This window comes from Salmo trutta, chromosome 29, assembly GCF_901001165.1.
Source record: "Salmo trutta chromosome 29, fSalTru1.1, whole genome shotgun sequence".
Classification (NCBI taxonomy): Eukaryota; Metazoa; Chordata; class Actinopteri; order Salmoniformes; family Salmonidae; genus Salmo; species Salmo trutta.
The window spans coordinates 27,329,348-27,349,387 of NC_042985.1; the positions used below are offsets into that span (position 1 = coordinate 27,329,348).

Here is a 20,040-nt window from a genome sequence, read left to right on the forward strand (position 1 = left end):
TATTTGGGCTGCAATCTGAAGTGCAGTTAACTCTTGATGGTTTTTGCGACTGCAATTTTACCGGATTGACTGACCTTCATGTCTTAAAGTAATGATGGACTGTCATTTCTATTTGCTTATTTGAGTTGTTCTTGCAATAATATGGACTTGGTCTGTTACCAAATAGGGCTATCTCCTGGATATCATAAGGTGAATGCACCAATTTGTAAGTCGCTCTGGATAAGAGCGTCTGCTAAATGACGTAAATGTAAATGTATACCACCCCTACCTTGTCACAACACAACTTATTGACTCAAACGCATTAAGAAGTAAAGAAATTCCACAAATTAACAAGGCACACCTGTTAATTGAAATGCATTCCAGGTGACTACCTCATGAAGCTGGTTGAGATAAAGCCAAGAGTGTGCTAAGCTATCATCAAGGCAAAGGGTGGCTACTTTGAAGAATATAACATATTAAATATATTTTGATTTGATTTGTTTAACACTTTTTTGGTTATTTCATGATTTCATGTGTTATTTCATAGTTTTGATGTCTTCGCTATTATTCTACAATGTAGAAAATAGTAAAAATAAAGAAAAACCCTTGAATGAGTAGGTGTGCGTCACGACTTCCGCCGAAGTCGGTCCCTCTTCTTGTTCGGGCGGCGGTCGACGTCACTGGCCTTCTAGCCATCGCCGATCCACTTTTCATTTTCTATTTGTTTTACACACCTGGTTTCAATTCCCCAATTACATGTTCATTACTTAACCCTCTGTTTTTTGGGGGGGGATTGTTTTATTGTAAGTTCGGTCCGATGTTTGTGGGCTTGGTATTACTTCATGTATTTGGATATTTTGAGTAAAGTTCTTTGTGTTACTCATCTCTGCTGTCCTGTGCCTGACTCCTCTGCACCAGCTACACCCAGAACCTTACAGTGTGTGCAAACCTTTGACTGGTACTGTATATGATTACCTTTTCTGTGCAGGCATCATGTTGGAAAAGTAAAATAAAGTGTTACCTAAATCTCTTTCCTCATAATTGAAAGATATGTTTTGATATGTTTAGATCCCCCCCCTCCCCCAATCCTTCAGTTGACAGGCTCTTCAGACAATACCAGTGATGGGCAGTAAGACTTAAGAGTGACACAGCAGAGAAAAATGGACACAGAAGAGCAGCAGACTGAAGCCTTGGAGAGCCTTGAAAGTGATTTTTTAAAAATCAGCTGAGGGCCGAGGTGCCAGTATCAGGGCAGAAGGGGACAGAGAGCCTGTGACCATAGTTGATCAACTCTGGGAGGGATTCACCTGCATGCATCCTCCAGCATCATGCTGAACAGGCAGATGGATGCACAGCCAGGCAGGACGACACGATCCGAACGGAGAGAGAAAACAATCCAAAGGTTTCAGTTTCCAGTCTGTGTGTGAACACTGTACGAATGAAAAAGGAATGATAACAACACTAATATTAATGACCATGGTTCTTGGTCCAGAGCAGCGATCTGCACCCTCTCTTGCTCTCTCTGCTGGACTGAGATGTGGTCAGGCCGTGGTCCCAACTGCTGGCAGTGATTCTGTAGGGGTGTTGGCAAGGGAGGTGGGAGAGTCACATGATAGGACAGGCGGCATGGGGCAGATGGCCTTGTGACTGTAGTACTCCACCACCTGGTTGGGCACCTCCGCCAGGACACATTTGGCTAAGGCAGCAGGCGAGGCCTGTAAAAAATAGAACACAGCTTTAGTCTGGACAGTTCTGGCACAAGACCCCAAAGGGTTAAAGCAATCATTTTCAGTGGCACCTAAATCCAATGAAACTCTAGGCAAATTGATTTTTAACCTAACAAAGGAAGAATGGAAAGAGTGATTTGTGTTTTCTGTTGTTTGGGTAGCGGTCAAAAGGAAAGAGGGCTTTGGGGAGCACAGACAAATCACATCAAGGCATTCTTTGCATTTTTCATCATTGCTTTTCTAAATTAATGGATTTTCTTTCCTGGTGACAAAAAAAGATTTCCTTAGGAGGATTTTCTGAAGCTCCTCCATCTGTAGCACTGGCAAGGCCAGCAGAGGAGAGGCTGCCTGGCTGTTAGCATGTCTTCAAAGCCCCATTGGAGGGTAATGCTATTACTGAAGGGGCTTTGGAGGTCACACTGGGAGACTTAATGGCCGCCAGCATCGCTATTATAAAAAGTACTGCAGTTTGAGACCTTGGAGCCCCACACCTCTGTTCTTTTGGCTTGGTTGGAATATGACTGCGGCATAGCAGAGTAGAGGGAGGTAGGGAAGGTGGAGGGATGGAGGTATAGAATGACGAAGGGAAGGAAGGCAATACTGACCGTTTTGAAGTCTCTGAAGGGCACAAACTGCACAATGTCCCTGAGGACGGGCTCTCCTTTGGGCGAGCGCAGCACCCCGTCATCCCCATCCAGGATCTGCATGTCTGTGAAGTCTGCATTGCCCACGCCAACGATGATGATGGACAGAGGCTGGTAGGAGGCGCGCACGATGGCCTCGCGTGTGTCTGCCATGTCTGTCACCACGCCGTCCGTGAGGATCAGCAGGATGTGGTAACGCTGGAGGAGAGAGGAAAGAGGAGAGGGTTGCGGTTACGTGTTAACCTTTTGTCACCACACACTTCAGTGCCCTTGGTTTGTCTGTGTGTAACACGTTATCCTCTGAAATCTGACTGAGAAACACTGAGAAAAGTAATTATGTATTCATCTCTAGTCCCATCAACACCTCTCTCTCTCCCTGCAGGATATCAATATGAATGAGAAAATCCTCAACATCTACAGATATCCTACATTTGCCTAAGAATTTTACATATGAGGTCTATAAGTGTATTTTTTATTTATTTCTAATTTTTATTTCACCTTTACTTAACCAGGTAGGCCAGTTGAGAACAAGTTCTCATTTACAACTGCGACCTGGCCAAGATAAAGCATAGCAGTGTGACAAAAACAACAACACAGAGTTACAACCAAACAAACGTACAGTCAATAACACAGTAAAAAAATTATTAAAAATCTATTTACAGTGTGTGCAAATGTAGAAGAGTAGGGAGGTAGGCAATAAATAGGCAATAGAAAAAATAACAATTTAGCATTAACACTGGAGTGATAGATGTGCAGATGATGATGTGCAAGTAGAGATACTGGGGTGCAAAAGAGCAAGAAGGTAAGTAATAATATGGGGATGAGAAAGTTGGGTGTGCTATTTACAGATTGGCTGTGTACAGGTACAGTGATCGGTAAGCTGCTCTGACAGCTGATGCTTAAAGTAAGAGAGGGAGATATGAGACTCCAGCTTCAGTGATTTTTGCAATTCGTTCCAGTCACTGGCAGCAGAGAACTGGAAGGAAAGGTGGCCAAAGTAAGTGTTGGCTTTGAGGATGACCAGTGAAATATACCTGCTGGAGCGCGTGCTAAGGGTGGGTGTTGCTATGGTGACCAGTGAGCTGAGATAAGGTGGGGCTTTACCTAGCAAAGACTTATAGATGACCTGGAGCCAGTGGGTTTGGCAAAGAATATGTAGTCAGGGCCAGCCAACGAGAGCATACAGGTTGCAGTGGTGGGTAGTATATGGGGCTTTGGTGACAAAATGGATGGCACTGTGATAGACTACATTCAGTTTGCTGAGTAGAGTGTTGGGGGCTATTTTATAAATTACATCGCCCGAAGTCAAGGATCGGTAGGATAGACAGTTTTACGAGGGTATGTTTGGCAGCATGAGTGAAGGAGGCTTTGTTGCAAAATAGGAAGCCGATTCTAGATTTAAATTGGAGATGCTTAATGTGAGTCTGGAAGGAGAGTTTACAGTCTAACCAGACACCTAGGTATTTGTAGTTGTCCACATATTCTAGGTGAGAACCGTCCAGAGGGTGCGGGCAGCAATCGGTTGAAGAGCATGCACTTAGTTTTACTAGCATTTAAAAGCAGTTGGAGGCCACGGAAGGAGTGTTGCTTGGCATTGAAGCTCGTTTGGAGGTTTGTTAGCACAGTGTCCAAAGAAGGGCCAGATGTATACAGAATGGTGTCGTCTGCGTAGAGGTGGGTCAGAGAATCACCAGCAGCAAGAGTGACATCATTGATATATTCAGAGAAAAGAGTCGGCCCGAGAATTGAACCCTGTGTCACCCCCATAGAGACTGCCAGAGGTCCGGACAACAGGCCCTCCGATTTGACACACTGAACTCTATCTGAGAAGTAGTTGGTGAACCAGGTGAGGCAGTCATTTGAGAAGCCAAAGCTGTTGAGTCTGCCGATAAAAATGTGGTGATTGACAGAGTCGAAAGCCTTGGCCAGGTCGATGAAGACGGCTGCACAGTACTGTCTTTCATCGATGGCGGTTATGATATCGTTTAGGACCTTGAGCGTGTCTGAGGTGCACCCATGACCAGCTTGGAAACCATATTGGATAGTGGAGAAGATACAGTGGGATTCTAAATGGTCAGTGATCTGTTTGTTAACTTGGCTTTCGATGATTTTAGAAAGGCAGGGCAGGATGGATATAGGTCTATAACAGTTTGGGTCTAGAGTGTCTCCCCCTTTGAAGAGGGGGATGACTGTGGCAGCTTCTCCAATCTTTGGGGATCTCAGACGATACAAAAGAATGGTTGAATAGGCTAGTAATAGGGGTTGCAACAATTTCGGCTGATCATTTTAGAAACAGAGGGTCTAGATTGTCTAGCCCAGCTGATTTGTAGGGATCCAGATTTTGCAGCTCTTTCAGAACATCAGCTGTCTGGATTTGGGTGAAGGAGAAGCGGGGGGTGGGGGGGCTTGGGCAAGTTGCTGTAGGGGGTGCTGAGATGTTGGCCGGGGTAGGGGTAGCCAGATGGAAAGCATGGCCAGCCGTAGAAAAATGCTTATTGAAATTATCGATTACCATAGATTTATCGGTGGTGACAGTGTTTCCTATCCTCAATGCAGTGGGCAGCTGGGAGGAGGTGCTCTTATTCTCCATGGACTTTACAGTGTCCCAAAACTTTTTGGAATTAGTGCTACATGAAGCAAATTTCTGTTTGAAAAAGCTAGCCTTAGCTTTCCTAACTGACTGGGTATCATCCTATTCCTATGTATTCTCCTCTCAGATGCCCCATGAGTCCTTAGGGATTAAAGTGCCCCGGCTGCAGTTTTAACTCGTGCCCTGAATTATTTTTGCATCGATCCTTTGGTCTCATTTACTGATCAGAAGAAGAAGGGATGATTGAATAATAAATGAAGATCAGTACAAGGACAAAGGAAAAGAAACGCCCAGAATGATGGAAAAGTTTCAAATGTAATGGGAATAGCCAGAGGGCAAACTAATATTGGAACACATTGATATTAAAAGGCCTTGGCCATTCTTGTTAACTCAATCCTTACCACGTTTCATTGAGAGATTTTAAAAGGTGCTTATGCAGAACCTCAATAAATTATAACAGATTTATACAATGGGTTGATCTAATCCTGGATGCTGATTGGTTAAAATCGAGTTCCTGCCGGAGTCTATTTCACAAGTTACCACCGGCTAAATCTATGAAATGCCTATTTACTGTTCCATCTCACTGCACAATCCACTGTCTCATCAGCCCAGCCAAGCAATTTATAAACTTAATCTCCACTGTAAAATGCATCTAGACATTATCTCCCATTTCTTTTAGACTAGTATTTGGTTTTCAACAGCAGAGATTTGTATAAACCTTGCTGTCTGTGGTCACCAGGCTGCTCGTTACGGCGCACACCTGTCACCAGCGTTATGCGCATCTGCGCATAATGACACTCACCTGGACTCCATCACCTCCCTGATTACCTGCCCTACATATGTCACTCCCTTTGGTTTCTTCCCCAGTCGTCATTGTTCCTGTTCCATGTCGGTGCGCTGTATTGTCATTTATTAAATGTATTCACTCCCTGAACTCGCTTCCCGACTCTCAGCGTACATCGTTTACATTTGTCTTTCCAGTTTGAAGTAATTGTGCTAGCTGTGTCGTTAGCTAGCTCCTCCAAACAGTGTACTGGCGAGAGAGCAAATGTTCTATTCCAGGCGAAATCACTCATTGGTATGGCTGTATCCAAATGTCGCTAGAAAACAGTTTAAATAAACAAATGCAGCTACTTTTGTCATTCTGGCTGCACTGTTTGTGACTGTTAGCCCAAGTTGGCTAGCCAGCAATAAGGGGATAAGAACGTTGCCAGTCAGCATGACAACAGAACATTTAGAACAAATGTCAATAGAATAAAGACTGGGTCGTGTCTCCGGCAACTGAGCCAGCCGGCTTGGGTAGCAATCCTAGATTTGTGTCGGGACTATCTTGTGGAAGGACGAAATAGTATGAATAAATTAATTTTTTTTATGGAAATATGTCTCATTTGAAATTGTTGGTATCCCATTGTACAAAAGTTATAATTCCCTCAAATACGGTGTTTGGCGGATATATTGGCACCGTTTGCAGGCCCGAGACTAACACCCGTGCCAATATCCTCCAAACACGGCTTCTAGGGCATTATCACTTAATTAGACAAAAACATTTAATAGTGAATGACATCACTATCATGTTGTTAATTTCTACACAATCATACACCTACATGGTCTGTCTTGGCAGACTGGTATTAATTGTGTAAAAGCTGAGCTGAGCCTGGGACAGCTCATCCAAGGAGGCTCAATGGGTGGGATATCAGTTATGGAGATTTTTTTTTTCTCCATTTCATACAGGCCTGTACTGTACATCCCTCCATTACAGCAGTAAAGGGACACTTACTGAGGCATCTTTGATGGTCTCCTCTCCTGCTGACAGCTTGGCTATCCTGCTGATGATGGGAGAGACATTGGTGGGGCCATACAGCTGGATCTTAGGCAGGCAGTTCTGGTAGGCCTCCACCACCCCCTGAATCTCTGATCACACACACAAACACAGGCATTCGACTGTGAGTACACACCTTAAAGTAGCACATTGAGGAAGGAAAGGAGGGATACAGGTGGGCTGGAGCAAAATAACTAAGGGACAAAGTATTACTGAAAATGTAAATTTGTAGTGCTCTGTGTCCATTAAAGATGGATTCTGAGAGCGGGGAAAACACTCTCAAGCTCCACATGCTATCCAGTATGCAAATTTTTCATCGTAAAATGTCGGCGGTAGAGATTGATGGAGGGTCGGGCAGAGCTGCTGAGATGTTCAGAAGTATAAGGTACCCAGAGAAGGCTTCATCTCTGTTACCTTCACATTCATCGTCCTCTGGGTTGAAATTGATGGCAAAGTCATGGGACACCTGTTTGTTGGGAAATAAAACAAGGTCAGACACTGTTGTACTGGAAATTAGTGTAGACACAAAATCCCTATGCCTCATTCGAAATACAACTGGGGTCTTCAAGGACACTCATTTATTTCAGTCCACATTTTATGATCTTTTGAATGTCTGGAGTAGCGGTGGAATAAATGAAAATATACGACCATAAGTCCACATAAAGCTTACTTTGAGTATGAGAATGACCCTGTTCCTGATACTAAGTGGTCCAGTTATCTTACTGAACAAAGCCATAGCTACACAGCCTTTTGAGAGCTTTTACTATTTGGGGTAAATACAACAGCTTTGGGCTCTTGGACTATTCTACAGCAACAATACAGAATTTACAGATTTGGTTTTGGAGCATTTTAGCAGCCTGGGGTACAGAAAGTGTTCAGACGTGGCATTTTTCTATCCTATCAAAACTTTTTGGTCCAGTGTATGTACCTTTGACAAGACAGATGTCATTAAGCCATAATTACAGAACTTACAGTAGGCAAGACTATTTATAAGCCAATGCACAGAACAGAACAGAAGCAGATCCTGATAGCCTTATTTGATCTTTTCTCTGTCTGTTGACCTGCCAGTACTTCAGTGTGCCTGTGACTCTCCATCTCTGGAAGCAGTCTGTGTCTGAAAGCGATGTGTGTGTGTGTGTGTGTGTGTGTGTGGGTGTGTGTGTGTGTGTGTGTGTGTGTCGATGGAAGTGGTGTATGTGTCTCTGAAAGCGGTGTGTGTGTGTATGTGTGTGCGCGCGGCACTTCAAACCCTCTCCCCAGGGTGCTAGTTAAAACAGCCAGATCTCTGTTCTCCATGCCAAATCTGCTAAAACAACGCCCCTCTCTCGCTCCTGAAACCTTCTGACAAGTGGCCATCAACACCAAGGAGCCTTGCTCCACACTGCCTGCTTGCCATTATTCTAATTCCTCAGAACATGTTATTTTCTCAGGGACAGGTTGGTATTTCCAGAGAAGGGGCTTGTGAATAAAAATAAACTCAATTATGAATTTGAAATGTGAGATTTTGACAGAGTGACGAATGGTGTCAGGATATAGGGCAATCAGCCCGTTCAATATATAGACTCAGGGCATGGGCAAATACCAAGAGGAGAGAGGATGGAGGGAAAATAAGCAGTGGGGGGAAATATTATAACAACTAAACAAGATAATACTCACCTCATAATTGGGTGGAATTCTGGCACCAAATCCCAAGGCGGAAAATCTTTTGTCACTAAAATGTAAAGTAAATCAATCATACAATAATACTGTTGTCACTGTTATAATAGAGAATACACTGTCACTGATCAAATGGAAGATACTTGTTGAGAACATTAGAACATTACTTGTTGAGAACATTGAGAACATTACAAATCCCTCCTTTTAAGACTTGTTTACAATTTAACCAGTTAGGACACTAAAATGGCAATTTAAGAACTGCTTCTATGTTCCAGCTGTCAGTTTGCACCTATGGGGTGAGATTCTGTTACTCTCCGCCACTAAGTGGTAATTGTGCCGTCGCAATTGCTGTATTCACCACATCATTATCGGTATCATTCTAATATGATGAGCTGATGTAGTAGAATATGCTCTGCCATACTGAATGCATTACTCTTTGTCAGGAGGGCACTGCACTACAGGAATGAAAGCCGGAACTGTGGGGGAGAAAGAGAGTGTAAGACACAGTAGGACAGAAGCAATGCCTGCTGGGAAATACCACTAGACATACAGTAGATTTCATCACACGGTGAGCTGTGGGGCTCACTGAGCAGTATGCGAGCCGAGACAAGAAACAAAAAACGAGTCCTCTTAGTGCAACGGCAAAAAGAGAGGGTTGAAGAAAGGATTCAAATATGAGATTGAATGATTAGTGAGTTACAGCTCTCTCTCTCTGACAGGGAATGTGTGTATCTATCACTCTCCAATCCATGGCACTGTGAACATGTGTGCTGGGCTGTGTAAGCTTCTTTTCCATCACATTAGTAATACTGCCTAAATACATGGTTTTGTCTCTGATATCAGGACATTGCGTTCATGTAGAAAAAAAAGTGGATTCTCGAACACCGTGGCAATCTGAATGAACATCTCCATAATAACATCTTGGTTTCAGTCATCAGCATTTGAAAGGAGCTGTTTTAATGTATTTACTGCAGCAGGAAGGGGAGAGAGTGATGACATGGGCTGGGAACACTAAAGCAGGAAGTAATAAGCATTCAATTGAAGATTTGCCTGTAAGCCCTCATTAAAGACGATTGCGTCGCCTGGTTCACCAACTACTTCTCTGACAGAGTTCAGTGTGTCAAATCGGAGGGCCTACTGTCTGGACCTCTGGCAGTCTCTATGGGGGTACCACAGGGTTCAATTCTTGGGCCAACTCTTTTCTCTGTATACATAAATGATGTCGCTCTTGCTGCTGGTGAATCTCTGATCCACCTCTACGCAGACGACACCATTCTGTATACTTCTGGCACTTCTTTGGACGCTGTGTTAACAACCCTCCAGACGAGCTTCAATGCCATTCAACTCTCCTTCCGTGGCCTCCAACTGCTCCTAAACACAAGTAAAACTAAATGCATGCTCTTCAACCGATCGCTGCCTGCACCTGCCTGCCCATCCAGCATAACTTCTCTGGACGGTTCTAACTTAGAATTTGTGGACAACTACAAATACCTAGGTGTCTGGTTAGACTGTAAACTCTCCTTCCAGACTCACATCAATCATCTCCAATCCAAAGTGAAATCTAGAATTGGCTTCCTATTTCGCAACAAAGCATCCTTCACTCATGCTGCCAAACATACCCTCGTAAAACTGACCATCCTACCAATCCTCGACTTCGGCGATGTCATTTACAAAATAGCCTCCAATACCCTACTCAACAAGCTGGATGCAGTCTATCACAGTGCCATCCGTTTTGTCACCAAAGCCCCATATTCAACCCACCACTGCGATCTGTATGCTCTCGTTGGCTGGCCTTCACTTCATAATCGTCGCCAAACACATTGGCTCCAGGTCATCTACAAGACCCTGCTAGGTAAAGTCCCCCCTTATCTCCGCTCACTGGTCACCATAGCAGCACCCACCTGTAGCACGCGCTCCAGCAGGTATATCTCTCTGGTCACCCCTAAAGCCAACTCCTCCTTTGGTCGTCTCTCCTTCCAGTTCTCAGCTGCCAATGACCGGAACGAACTACAAAAATCTCTGAAATTGGAAACACTTATCTCCCTCACTAGCTTTAAGCACCAGCTGTCAGAGCAGCTCACAGATCACTGCACCTGTACATAGCCCATCTATAATTTAGCCCAAACTACTACCTCTTCCCCTACTGTATTTATTTATTTTATTTATTTTGCTCATTTGCACCATATTATTTATATTTGAACTTTGAACTTTCTTCAAACTACAAATCTACCATTCCAGTGTTTTTCTTGCTATACTTTATTTACTTTGCCACCATGGCATTTTTTTGCTTTTACCTCCCTTATCTCACATCATTTGCTCACATTGTATATCGTCTTATTTTTTTATTTTTATTTTTTTATTTTTTCTACTGTATTATTGACTGTATGTTGTTTACTCCATGTGTAACTCTGTGTTGTTGTATGTTGTCGAACTGCTTTGCTTTATCTTGGCCAGGTCGCAATTGTAAATGAGAACTTGTTCTCAACTTGCCTACCTGGTTAAATAAAGGTGAAATAAATTAAAATAAATAAATAAATAAATAAAAAGACAACTAAAGGGTTCCCTTTACTCTAAACTTTAATATCCCATCTCTGGCTGATTGATACGTTTTCCAGCATATTAAAAAATAATGGAAAAACAGATGATAAAACCCTTCTGGTCTCATCATCCACCCTTGGGAATTAAGAATGATCATCTCTGTGCTAAACATAGTAATCTTCAATTGGGCTTCCTCTGTCTCAGGAGATGGTATACTCTCTCAGGATGCCGCTCTCTCATGAGAAAGAGAGAAGCTGTCCGCACAACCAAGGCCCCTACAAAGGCAACTGGTTGCCAAATGCGCAAAGGTTGCTGCCATCCCCGATATTCACAGTTTGCTTACAGCTGCTCATTCTTTTCTCTCTAAAGACTGACAGGGGAGCATCTAACAAGCAAACTAATCAAAATTATATTTATTTTTTAAATCAAATTGGGCTTGGTGGATGTACAGTACAACACATTTGGAACGTCATCCCCAAAACCATAGTCCTTTGCTCTAGCAGGCCTAGTAATACACGAGGGCACGCACAGACACACGCACAGACACAGACAGACACACAGACTCCGTTCTGTCCCTTAGAGGAAGATGCTCAGACTGCCCTCTAAGCACAGAAACTCAAAGCCCCATCTCTCTGATTCAGAGGGGTTGGTTTAAATGCGGAAGACACATTTCAGTTGAATGCATTCAGTTGTACAACTGACTAGGTATCCCCTTTCCCTTTCCCTTTCTATCAACCCAGGGAAAAGAGAGCTGGTAAAACATCTTGGATCCATGAAGGAAAGCAGCAGATGTGATTTCTCTCTCTGCCCCCAGTTGAGTTATAGAAATGCTCTCTTTTTTGTTCCCTCCATCAACACTTTGGTCCTTAATCCTCAACTCCTTAATCCTCAGATGAAAAAGAGGGGAAAGTGGACCTCCTCTCTCCCACCACCCTCCATGGGGAGATTTACGCAGATTCTGTCAATGGCTAACCCTTCTTTTAATGAATCCCACAGGACAGCGCTATCCAGGAGAAAGGACAGGAATAACCTGCAGGAGCAATGGAGGTGTACGAGAACAAAATTGGCTGCAACACAACGTGCCGAAAACACATTTTCTCTGACAGCAAATCATGACAAATTAGTGAATAAACTGCATGCAGGGTCACGTTGGGCGGATAGTTTTCTTAATTATTGTCTGTCATGCAAGGGAGATCCATCACAATGGGCGAATGAGAAATGGGCCTACAACATACTCTCTGGTCGGTGGTGGCAAAGCCAGTTTCAAGTTCTGTAATACAATTCAAACTACTCAACCACTGATGTCTGATATCGCTGCCTTGAATAGCTATCTTTGACATACTGATGTTGTTTGTCTTGTATCCTTCTATTCTATCTAGTCCGTGGTGTTTTGTCCAAACAGAAAGCTCATTACTGTCACGTCCTGACCAGTATAAGGGGTTATTGGTTATTGTATTTTGGTCAGGACGTGGCAGGGGGTATTTGTTTTATGTGGTTGCATAGCTGTGTGTTTTAGCCTGCAATCCTGTTCGTTCGATCGTTTTCTTGTTTTGTTTTTGTTTGTGTTCAATAAAAGTCATTATGAGCACTCAACCCGCTGCGCCTTGGTCCACTACGTATGACGACCGTTACAGATCTTCCCACCACCAACGGACCAAGCAGCGGGCCCAGGAAGAGGAAGGATCCTGGGCCAGGGAGAGAAGGGAGTGGAGGACATTTTGGACATGGGAGGAGGTAATGGCAGGGGACAAGACCCTGCCATGGAAACAGGTGGAGACAGCGAGGGAGGAACGGCGAAAGTGGAGCGAAGAGCGGGCCCAACGTAGGATACATGAGAGGCAGCCCCCCCAAAAAAATTAGGGGGGGGGCACATGGGTAGTTTGGCTGGGCCAGGGTTAAGCCCCAAGCCAACTCCCCGTGCTTATCGAAGGCAGCTTGCTACTGGTCAGGCCCCGTGCTATGGGGTGATGCGCACGGCGTTGAGGCCGAGCATTCACAGGCCGGTGTGCGCGGTGCCAGCGTCCTGCATTTGCCAGGGAGAAGCGGGCATCCAGCCAGTAAGGGTGGTGCCAGTACTGCGCTCGAGACCGCCAGTGTGCCTTCACGGCCCAGTGTATCCTGTTCCCGCTCCTCGCACCAGCCTTGGGGTGTGTGTCTCCAGTCTGGTACCTCCACTACCAGCCCCACGCATCAGGCTTTCAGTGCGCAGTCCCCGTCCAGAGCTTCCGACCACAGTACCCCGTCCAGAGCTTCCGGCAACAGTGCCCCGTCCAGAGTGTCCGACCACAGTGCTCCGTCCAGAGTGTCCGGCGACAGTGCCCCGTCTAGAGATGGCCCAAAGTCCGGAACCAAGAGAGACGGCCCACAGTCCGGAACCAAGAGAGACGGCCCACAGTCCGGAACCGAGTGAGACGGCCCACAGTCCGGAACCGAGTGAGACGGCCCACAGTCCGGAACCGAGTGAGACGGCCCACAGTCCGGAACCGAGTGAGACGGCCCACAGTCCGGAACCGAGTGAGACGGCCTACAGTCCGGAACCGAGTGAGACGGCCTACAGTCCGGAACCGAGTGAGTCGCCCTACAGTCCGGAACCGAGTGAGTCGCCCTACAGTCCGGAGCTCCCAGAGTCGCCCTACAGTCCGGAGCTCCCAGAGTCGCCCTACAGTCCGGAGCTCCCAGAATCGTCCTTCTGCCTGAGGTCTACAGCGAAGTGCTTCAGCCCGAGGTCTACAGCGACGTGCCTCAGCCAGAGGTATTCAGCGGGGGTGGACAGGTTAGGTGGTGGACTAAGGCCAGAGCCACCTCCACAGTAGGAGGATTGGGGAGGGGGGGTGTAGCACGGGAACCGTCGGTGACGGCAGCCCCCCTCCCTTCCCTCCCTTTAGTTTGGGGGGTTTATTTTTGTGTGAGGTGCATCCGGGGTCTGCACCTTTGGGGGGGGGGGGGGTACTGTCACATCCTGACCAGTATAAGGGGTTATTGGTTATTGTAGTTCTTGTTTTGTTTTTGTTTGTGTTCAATAAAAGTCATTATGAGCACTCAACCCGCTGCGCCTTGGTCCACTACGTACGACGACCGTTACAATTACAATACATCAGACTTATCATTTTAATATAACGGCGAGATCGACCTGAAACAACTTCTCAAAGTTGCCTCAGCGATTTATTTTACTTTTCTCCTCTGACGCAAATGCAGTCAATATGTTCCAAAGCTCCTGTAGTATCAAGAGAAGAGGCTGTACAAATACTTCCACTGGTGCCACTGCTACTTAGTTCTGATGCTTGGTGCTTCTCTGTTCTATCAGTCAGTTTAATACTTTGTGGGAATAGAACCTGGTGTTTGAGAAAATGTAGAGGTGCCACAAGTTCCCGAGCACAGACAGAGAGTGAAAGAAACTGGCTTTCATGTCTGACTATGGTTTCCCCAGATAAAATAGACATTCTCTGGGAAGTAGCCTTTCTGTGTAGTGGTATACATATTCTCTTTGATTTTGCTCAACGTTTTAGGATTTTTATGCCTTTTCCAATTGAGCCTGGAATAAACATCACAACCTACAGGTTGGTTCAGTGTGTGTGGAGTAGTGGTCTGCCTCTGTCTCGAGTTTCCTCAAGTATTTTCTTAAGCAGCACATGACTGTACTAAGTGATAAGTCCCAAGTAGAGAACTAATTATGTTTCACAGACTGCTATGCTGTGGAGGACTACCACCCTGGTAGACAGCCATATTTCCACGTGACACCAATAAGAAGAGTGGGAGAGCCAAATGTAAGGCTGTTCACAGGCCTGTTAATGAGGATGGCACCAATGTGTGGGCTCCATGTTGGCACCTCTTTTTCACTTCCACGTGACATGGTGTGAAAGCGGATCTTGCAGGCGGGTGTCTTCACTGAGCCCCGTTCCCCTCTCAGTAGGAGAACCAGCCACTTCCCACTCGGAGCAAAAGGTGCCCGGCTCCTAATCCAGCTCCTACTGTGTAAATGTGATCACACATCACCTGATGTTCCCCACAAGAGGCCCGCATGCCCACGTTGTGCACCTGAATAACAGCCTGATGTGGGAGGAGATAACCCACAATATGTAATGTAGGCGCAACACCTAAAGGCATGTTTGTGACACCCAACATCAAACTGAGTTAGCTACCTACACATCTCTTTTCCAGGTAGCTAGAGTTTGTGTCTCTGCAACAGGTCTTCTGCTGTTCTAGAGTCATCTCTTGTATTCTTTAATTAGGTAGCCAACGTTCTCCACACATTCAAGAGGAGCCAACACTGGCATGACTCACAGTGTAATTCGTCATTTGGCTATGTGCCGACAGACAAGAGGATCTTTCCTTTAAAATAGACCAAATTCAAAATAATTTGTTTCTAATTAACCAGTGTCTGACAAGACTGCTTCCGATAGCCCTGGTGTATATTGAATAAATATTGAATTAGTCATTTATAAATGAGGAGTGTAACAATAATATAATAACCAGTCAATGACATATCCTTAACAAATACAGTATACAGAAAGTCATGTGACCACACACACAAATTAAAATATACAGTCTGTCTCTCCAACTCTCCCCAGCCATTGAAACCATTATCTCCACAAACCCTTGAGAGGCCTGTGCATCCTTCTTCTGCCATCTCTCCACTTCTGCCCATGGCTCTGCTGTTGCCTCTCCTCTGCCCCATCCTGCTACTGTCCCTCCCTGCCTCTGCTAATCCTGCTGTGCCACTGCGCCAGGTTGGGTGTCCTCTCCTCTGGATCGGGGTAATGATCCCCTGCCAGCCGTGGAGGGGGATTTGGCCGCTCCGCCAGGCACAGGCAGTCTTTGCCAGGCTGAGACAGAATAGGATATCACAGGGTGCAGTGAGCACCACAGGACAGAGGAAATGCTGCATCCGCCACCACGGACGGAACAAGACCTGCTGTCTACTGCACTTGGAACCATCTCGCTTTGTGCCCATTCCAACAACAGCAGCAGAAACAGCAGAGGCAGCAGTAAATCTAAGCAGTCCAGCCTCATCTCAAACACTGATTCTGCCTCCAAGCAACTTCATCTGAGATTTCCCCAGGGCCTCCTCATGCATTGCTAATGTCTGTGTAAAGGCAATTTGTTTGCTCTAATTTCCTCCTAGTAAGGTGGAACTATAGGGATTTAATGAAAGTATTAGCAGTGGGCATGAGAATTGCAGGTGGACCTTAATTTAATTAATGCGTGAAAATTACTTTTTTTTTGCCGGTGTCAAATCCACAAGCGGCTCCTTGCGTTAAAGCAAAACCACACCCGACTTTATATGGGACAAATCCCATGCAGCCGTGTTAGAAGTTCATGCAGTCACATTACAAGTTCAGACACTCGAATGTGTGATGTTATATTGGCTACACCTCGATTAGACTGATAGCCTTTCCCCATCCAAATTAACATGAAAACATGCACACTTTCTATCGCAGTTTTGAACTTCTAACGCGGTAGGGATAATAGGAAGGGATTGATTGTAACACACAAGAACAGCCACTCACCGATTTGCGGGCTCATACCGCAGTTACACCTTCAACACCGGCAAAACAACGTGAGTTATCACTCGATCTGATTGAATCGAAGCCTTATCATTCATTTTCCAACTCATGCTTCAGTGAGTAGTAGAAAGAATCCTCTGAATTCTATTCTATTTCAGCGTTCCATGATTTCCATGACCTCCTCATAGCTGGGAATTAGATGGAGTAGAACCACTGGCTCGGTACATTACGAGACATCTACCAAATGGAATGTAAAAAGTTACATTTCCCATTGATAGACATACAGAGAGCAGCCCACAGATCGAGATCAGGATGAGGCTGGGCAGAGAGGCGTGGTGCTGACTAACCTGTCATAATCCTGACAGATCTCCCCCACTGCTATCAAAGCCTTCAGATACTCGTTGGGCTGGTACGGGTTGATGTAGTGTAGGGAGCAGCTGTTTCGTGGGTCTCCGTTGGAGGCTGTGAAGTCAATGGCCACCTAGAGCAATGACAGATTCATATTAGACTGTAAACAAACCAAACACCATAAAACACTAGACCTAGAGTCTACCCGTCTATGCAGGTTGTGTTGAAGCAGGCTATTCTGTACAGTGCTCTGTCAAACTTGTGTTTCTGTAGAGGAAGATTATGACAAATCAACTGACTTCCATTGTGTAAGTGTCTGAAGCCTGCGTCACTCAGTGACTTTTCAACCCGGGAGCGGCCTCACAAAGTCTTAAATACTGTAACATCATCGCAATCATGTCCTCAAGCATAATTGCATAACTGCTTACGCAAATGAATCTGTATAATATATGGTGAAAACATAAATATCTAAGATACGTAAATGAACATTGCTGAAGCCATCTGTTAAATTTCAATTTTTATGTCCAGTCATTGCGCAGATGTTCTCAGAGCAATTTATACCACCAACATATGTGCAGGATGCGTTGAGGGCATGTAAAAAGGAGTGACAAAGGACATAGATATTTCACGTATTTGACGTCATACGAGCACAGGGAGAACTGCAGCTTCTCAACAAGGGAAATGATCATACAAATATTCTGCAGGTATTTTCTTTCATCATTAGTGCATTATCAAAGGACTTCTATAGTGTTCTTAATCTGTGGAAAGTGATACCTAAGGCTGTCTATGCAACAATGAAGCAGTGTTCCTAACATAGCAGTTCCCCTAAATTAATATTCATTATTGCCTCAGTTATCCTTCTAAGGAGCTAGCCTTCAGTGAGAAAAACACCCGGGCACACCGGAAAGTGCCAGTCAGCAGGGTAATGTTTAATTAGTTAAAAAATGCAGAATGTAATGTTTCACACTTAGAGAATGTAGCATTTAATCAAAACAATGGCCTTGATGACAGCACTTAGCCTGGAAATGGAACACTGGTTTAAATTTCACAGGCAGGTTAAAATACTACACCTATTGTCTATTCCAACACCTTAACGAAGGCAAGCAACCACTAACATGTATAGAATGTGTAGGCAGTCAGTGGATCGTACACGTTTGAAGGTTAGCATAGCATTGTACCATGCTGCTAAGTGATGATGACATGCTAGTGCATGCATCGGCTGCTCAACTTACTGTAAAGTGGATTTGGCATCCTCCCATGATGTAGTCCAGGAAGGAATACACTCTGTGAAGCTGCAGAACAGAGAGGAAGCTTTTAAACTAAACCCCAGAGGGTGGGGGTTCGGACTTGGTAGAGTACTCATCAATGTTTTTAGATGAGTTCCAGTTTTAACCAATGGCTGTTCCATTTACAAAAGAACAAGTATGTATTTTAAAACTATTATTAAACCACTACTCAGTAGCAATCACTGTTTACAAAACAAGAAAACAAGTATTATGTAGTAAGCATGAACATGGAGAATGGTGATGATTTCATTTAGTCTGAAGGCGGGACATTTTTTTTTAATGAAATTATGACTAAAATGTAAATGAAGGCAGCAGCTCTGTGATGTGCAGTGTGTTCTCTCCATGCCAGTTAGAGATCACACACCCAGTGGGGGCGGCAGAGGATTCAATCATATGAGCTGGGGCGCAGTAAACTAATGAATCCAAATAAAATAATCCAAATGATAGGCTGCCTAAACAATAGGCCTGAGAGACACCAAAACAATTATACCAATTTAAAAAACTTTTCATTTTTAAAAGACCTCCGAACTAAAAACATAGGGGGAAAGCACAGTGACAGCCACCCAGAGATGTAGTCATTTACAGAATTGGGTAGCGGGGGTGGACAGTGAACTGAGTATGATCGCATTTCTGAAACCAGCAGTACTAATTCATCACCACTATGTGTACATGTTCTGAGAGAGTAGAACCGTAGAGCAAAGAGATGGGGATGATTCTCGATGTATTCAATAGTGGAGAGTTGCTGAGCAGGAGCTGTAACGGTTGGCTCTAACCTTGAGATCACTGAGGATGACCACCCCAGAGTTTTTGTAGTTCTTTTTCTTCAGTTTGTACTTTGGATTTATGCAATCCCATGTGACCTTCAACACAAGAGGTAGACAATACATACAGAAACACAGTTATGAGTCGTGACTTCTGCTACAGACCTGCGGTATGACTTGCAGAACACAGAACAGCAGCGCGACATTTCTTTCATCTATTTCTGTCTTTGTCAGAGATAAGTGACACATCAGTGACACACATTCAACAGTGACTGACAGCACTCTCTCTCTCCTTTCGACTGACCTTGCTTCCACCGCCAATTTTCTGCATTTCTCGGAAGGTGGCATAAAACTCTCCGATGAAGTCGTGTTTTCCCCTGGAGTCGGAATCCCAGACTAGGCACTGTGACACAACCACACAGTGACAGACAGAAGCCTCTGATATTGACTGTTCATTCACCAGTAAGTTACTTCATTCACCAGTTCCGTTCATTCATTCATCAATACCACAGCAGCAATGTTAAACCATCACACTATGACTTCCTGTGTTTCTTACCTTGAGCTTCCTGTCCTCATCACAGCTACACAGAGAGATGAGAGACACTTTAAAGGGCTCCCACACGGGGTTCAGGTTGTTTTTGATTACCTGCAACAGCAAGAGCACATTAGACATGAATAACTTTCACCACACATGGAGAAGGAGAGGTAGATACAGAGAGGAGGAATGAATGTGTCTATTACCTCAGTTCTGTGAACGAGCTGTTCCGTCCCATCATCGTTGATTCGATATATTTCCAAAAAGGGGTCTGACTTACTGAAGAGATCCTGCCAAATATACAAACCAATCAAACATAAAACACTAATTCTGGTTGGGCCATTAATGTACAGTCATTTATCTCAGACAATCAAATAACAAACAAGTTGTTGAAATCACACACACACACAGATGTCATCATGTTAACTTTGACACAGCTTGTCCCCTGCCTGTGCATGTGGTGTATTGTTCACTGCTGTGACAAATCAAATCAGGAAAAGGGCGTGAAAGAGTCATTTGACATTGAGTCTCAAGGTAAGGCTGAGAGCAACTACAGCTTGTTTGGGTCAATTGATTGTTTAGGGCTCAACAGACAGTATTTCTGTACATTGTGTAGTGTATGTGTGTGAGAGTGTTAGAGAAAGGAATGAAGG

At 44.6% G+C, this 20,040-nt stretch overlaps 1 protein-coding gene across 2 annotated transcripts in view; it reads right to left on the reverse strand.

Moving 5' to 3' along the window:
• Positions 1 to 697: 697 nt before the first annotated feature.
• The window catches only part of LOC115167271 (copine-7), a 40,515-nt gene continuing 21,172 nt past the window's right edge, over positions 698 to 20,040 (reverse strand). For both annotated transcript variants that reach the window (XM_029721519.1, XM_029721517.1), the window contains exons 6-16: positions 19,594 to 19,677; positions 19,409 to 19,498; positions 19,157 to 19,255; positions 18,865 to 18,951; positions 18,038 to 18,097; positions 16,805 to 16,938; positions 8,416 to 8,470; positions 7,174 to 7,225; positions 6,718 to 6,851; positions 2,312 to 2,548; positions 698 to 1,694 (exon numbers count right to left, since the gene is read on the reverse strand). In XM_029721519.1, the coding sequence (XP_029577379.1) occupies positions 1,521 to 1,694; positions 2,312 to 2,548; positions 6,718 to 6,851; positions 7,174 to 7,225; positions 8,416 to 8,470; positions 16,805 to 16,938; positions 18,038 to 18,097; positions 18,865 to 18,951; positions 19,157 to 19,255; positions 19,409 to 19,498; positions 19,594 to 19,677 (1,206 nt within the window). In that variant the 3' untranslated portion in view covers positions 698 to 1,520. The remainder of the gene's footprint in view (positions 1,695 to 2,311; positions 2,549 to 6,717; positions 6,852 to 7,173; positions 7,226 to 8,415; positions 8,471 to 16,804; positions 16,939 to 18,037; positions 18,098 to 18,864; positions 18,952 to 19,156; positions 19,256 to 19,408; positions 19,499 to 19,593; positions 19,678 to 20,040) is intronic.